The 3,715-nt window shown below is 43.1% G+C and overlaps 1 protein-coding gene across 1 annotated transcript in view; it reads right to left on the bottom strand.

Annotated features, from left to right (window-relative positions):
- Window positions 1-2,914: 2,914 nt before the first annotated feature.
- The window catches only part of ITIH2 (inter-alpha-trypsin inhibitor heavy chain 2), a 40,580-nt gene continuing 39,779 nt past the window's right edge, over window positions 2,915-3,715 (bottom strand). The window contains exon 21 of the mRNA XM_065419451.1: window positions 2,915-3,062. Coding sequence (XP_065275523.1) covers window positions 2,915-3,062 — 148 coding nt within the window. The remainder of the gene's footprint in view (window positions 3,063-3,715) is intronic.

Raw genomic sequence — 3,715 nt, 5'->3', positions numbered from 1 at the left:
TCTCTCAGTACAATGTATCCCTTAAAAGCCTCTGGATAATCAGGATTGTTGTCAACTGGTGCTCCCTAGTGGAATCAAGCCAAGAGTCCAGATGCATGTCTTGCTTTATTTGTTGAAATAACTAAAATGCATAAACCACCATGGGAAGAGGATGAAACATTACATTTGGGCTGATATGCCTCTGATTAAATCTCGTGTGTTCTTGGAACATGATATAGAAATTATCTTGACCTCAGCTAAAATAATTATGGAGAGCAAATCCCACGATTGGACACAATTGGGTTTTTAGTTGCACTTGAGTCAGTGCTGATCTTCTCTTAGTAGTAGTTCTTCTGTAGCACCTAATCAAGACAGAGGCTCTGTTGTGCCAGACGCTGTACAGACTTAGGAAGACGCAGCCCCTAACTGGAAGTTTAAAATCAACTGAAGACAAGAAGGGAGGGAGACAAGCAATAGGGGGTGAACGGGGAGGGTGGACGAGGGTAACTGGTAATAGTTACATGGCTTTGTTTTGTCATAACTTGATGGAGCTGAATCATTGAAGTGACTGGGGATACCAGAGGGAGAGATGTAAGAGGTGGTGGACAGGAGGGAGGGAGGCATTTACATGAGTTTGGCTCAGGCTGGAGGGAAGGTTTTGGGGGTGGGGAGAGGCTGGGTAATTGGGTGAGAGGATGGAGGTGAAGAGGTAAAGGTGTGAATGTGGCTGGGCAGAAGGATGGGGATGCAGTGGGGGGATAATAGGAAGTAGAGCAGCAATCTGTTTCCTAATGATGTTATAGACAGGAAAATGAGGGGGGCTGGTGCCCAGAGCACATCTCATTCGTTTGGAGAGGGATGGGGTAGTACCGGAGTCGTCTTGGCTTGTGCTGGAGCTGCTGCTGGTAGCATATTCTGGGGGGTTAGAGGCTGCCAGGGCTCTCCTCTGAGAGAGTCTTAGTTTTTCGCGGAGAACACTGGGGACAGTGTTCGGGGGGGTTGGGGTAGGTTGGCTGGAGAATCCAGTGTTAGTCTTGATTAAAAAAAATAAAAATCTCTAACCTTCTGCTCTTTCTTGCCTCAGTAGTTTTAGGCTGAGCGAGTTTCCTTGAAAAGATCTGACTGTGGTGTTCTTGATTAACAAGCAAATCTCCTTCTTCCTCTAGTCTAATGGTTAGACAGTGCAGGATGCTGTGCTGATCTGAGCAAGCTGAAAGTTCAGGTCACCATGTTAGTAATAAGAGGCGCACTCACTGTTGAATTTGTGGTCTCAAGGGGACCCCTACCGGTGAAATAGTAGATTGCAGGATTTTTCATACATCCACTGCAATGAATTGTTTCTGAGATAGCATTTCAATTGCAGATAAAATGGCTCCTTTTGACTCCAGGAATAGAGGTGATGCACTGCAGAGCAGTAACAAAAAGTGGCTTTAAAAACAATCTGTTGCAGCTGAGTTTGTTTTAAGAAAGTTTTACATAAAACGATACTTCCCACTTGTTCAAAACTCTTGATCCTCCCAGCATGGCGGAGAGCTAGACAGGTGGTGGCGTCCATGTTTTAGAGACAGAGGAAGCTAAAGTACAGAAAGAAAAATGACTTGCTCAAGGCCACATGCTAGAGTGGAGTAAAGCAAGGAATAATTTCAAGAGAACCTGGCCAAGACTGGGCAGAGGTGGAGGGAAGAATTATGTGAACTAATTTCAAAAGCACTGAGCTATCTCATTAACCTCGTGCAGGCTCAGCACTTTTGTCGATCAGGTTATCTATTTAGGTGCTTAAATACCAATTCAGGAACCTAACTTTGGGTACCCATTTAAAAAAAACCTTGGGTTCCCTACCCTCATTCCTTGAGCCCAAATGGTCCACTCCTCCGTTTTGAAGCTGGACTCACACATTTACTGAATAATAATATACATATTTAAGAGGATTTTCAAAGCTGGCTTTTGAAACACTTCATGCTGTTACAGTATTTCCATTTACTGAATTGTGGCATTTCTCTTTTGTGTTGGGAACTCCCCTTGATTCCTTCCAGAAGTCCAGTTTATATTTCTGTGCAACATGACTGACATCTTCACTGTGAATTTTAATTGATTAATATTGCAGAGCATGTGTGAATTTAGGTTTGTTTTTGTAGTTTCTCTATTTTGTATGCATTAAATAAAATTGGTATTGCCCACACTGACTTGTATGATGCATCTGTTTCCATGTTGAAAGCCCAGCCCAATTTCGTTGCCCATGAGTAGTTTATTTCTTTAGTCAGGAAGCACGTTTAGAAATGGCTGTGCTTCAGTTAAATGGAAAGGATGACTATGGTGATAGAAATCCCATTGATGGAAGTGAAGCTTTCTGTGCTGGTGATTTTCTGTAGTCGGAGCGCAACCTTCTCCCTCACAGTTACCTGATTTATATTCTTGTGTAAGTGGTATGAAAATTGATATGGACATATAATTCTTTAATGGTGGCTACATTAGCTAGTTTGCGGTGTTTAGCTGATGTGAAGTGATATGTAAGCACTAAATATTGTTCTGTATTTGATTGCCATAAACTACGAGAAAGAGAATACCTTTGCGTCACTTTTACAAGCCTTCTGAAAAATCTTTTAGTTGAAATAGTCAATCGAGTGATAGCAACCCAAATCAGACATTGCAGGGAGGAGACAATACTCGATTCCAACAAGTAGCTTTATTATAATAAGCTTTTAAACATGTTTATATTCATTACATACAGAAAAGCTACCTGCTGTGTTTTACCACATCGTACTTCACTTTGAAACACTCTTTCATGGAGCAATGGCCCCTTAAGTTAGATACCTGCTAGCCACCTTTCATTACATTCGCCTGCTTTGTTACACTGAGAATACCAAGGAGTCTGAATATTTGTCTGGGGGAGGGGGGATTTTTTTTTTCTTTACAAATTGCTTGAGCCTGTAGCCGTTCAGGGGTTCTTCAGAAAGCTGTACAGGTGAGGAACAAGATAATCTTTATAGTGGCCATCAATGAAACCCTTCCCACTGTTGTGGACAAACCAGCAGTGCACATTGGTTCCAAACACTTGGTTTGTCCTGTAGTCCTTCTGCAACCCACTGCAATAAAGAGAGCAACAAAGATGATGGGTGGTGATGGTACAAGTAGAAAAGGTAATGCAGCAATAGGGCCTGAACATCAATAGTCTGACTTTAGCAGGCGCTGCCTGCGTGTGCCTAGGGCTGATCATCCGGCCTCTCCACTTGAATGATAGAAGATTCCTACCTCCATAAAAGCATAACACAAACCAAACTGCAAGCTGTAGTAACCGAAGCTGTGTGATTGTACCTGCCTCCGTGGGGGATGCATTTCAGCTGCCATTTGGGGCTGAGCATGGAGGCAGCAGATGTTTGATGCCACCTCACCCATGTAAAAGAATAGTGAGAAAAATCAAATGAACTGGCTTTTGGAAGCGAAGCTGCAGTAAGCCATAAGAACATAAGAACATAAGAAAGGCCGTACTGGGTCACACTAAAGGTCCATCTAGCCCAGTATCTGTCTACCGACAGTGGCCAATGCCAGGTGCCCCAGAGGGAGTGAACCTAACAGGCAATGATCAAGTGATCTCTCTCCTGCCATCCATCTCCATCCTCTGACGAACAGAGGCTAGGGACACCATTCTTACCCATCCTGGCTAATAGCCATTTATGGACTTAGCCACCATGAATTTATCCAGTCCCCTTTTAAACATTGTTATAGTCCTAGCCTTCAC

This window comes from Emys orbicularis, chromosome 1 (genome assembly GCF_028017835.1).
Source record: "Emys orbicularis isolate rEmyOrb1 chromosome 1, rEmyOrb1.hap1, whole genome shotgun sequence".
In the NCBI taxonomy this organism is placed as follows: Eukaryota; Metazoa; Chordata; order Testudines; family Emydidae; genus Emys; species Emys orbicularis.
This window is presented reverse-complemented; position numbering and strand designations above follow the sequence as displayed.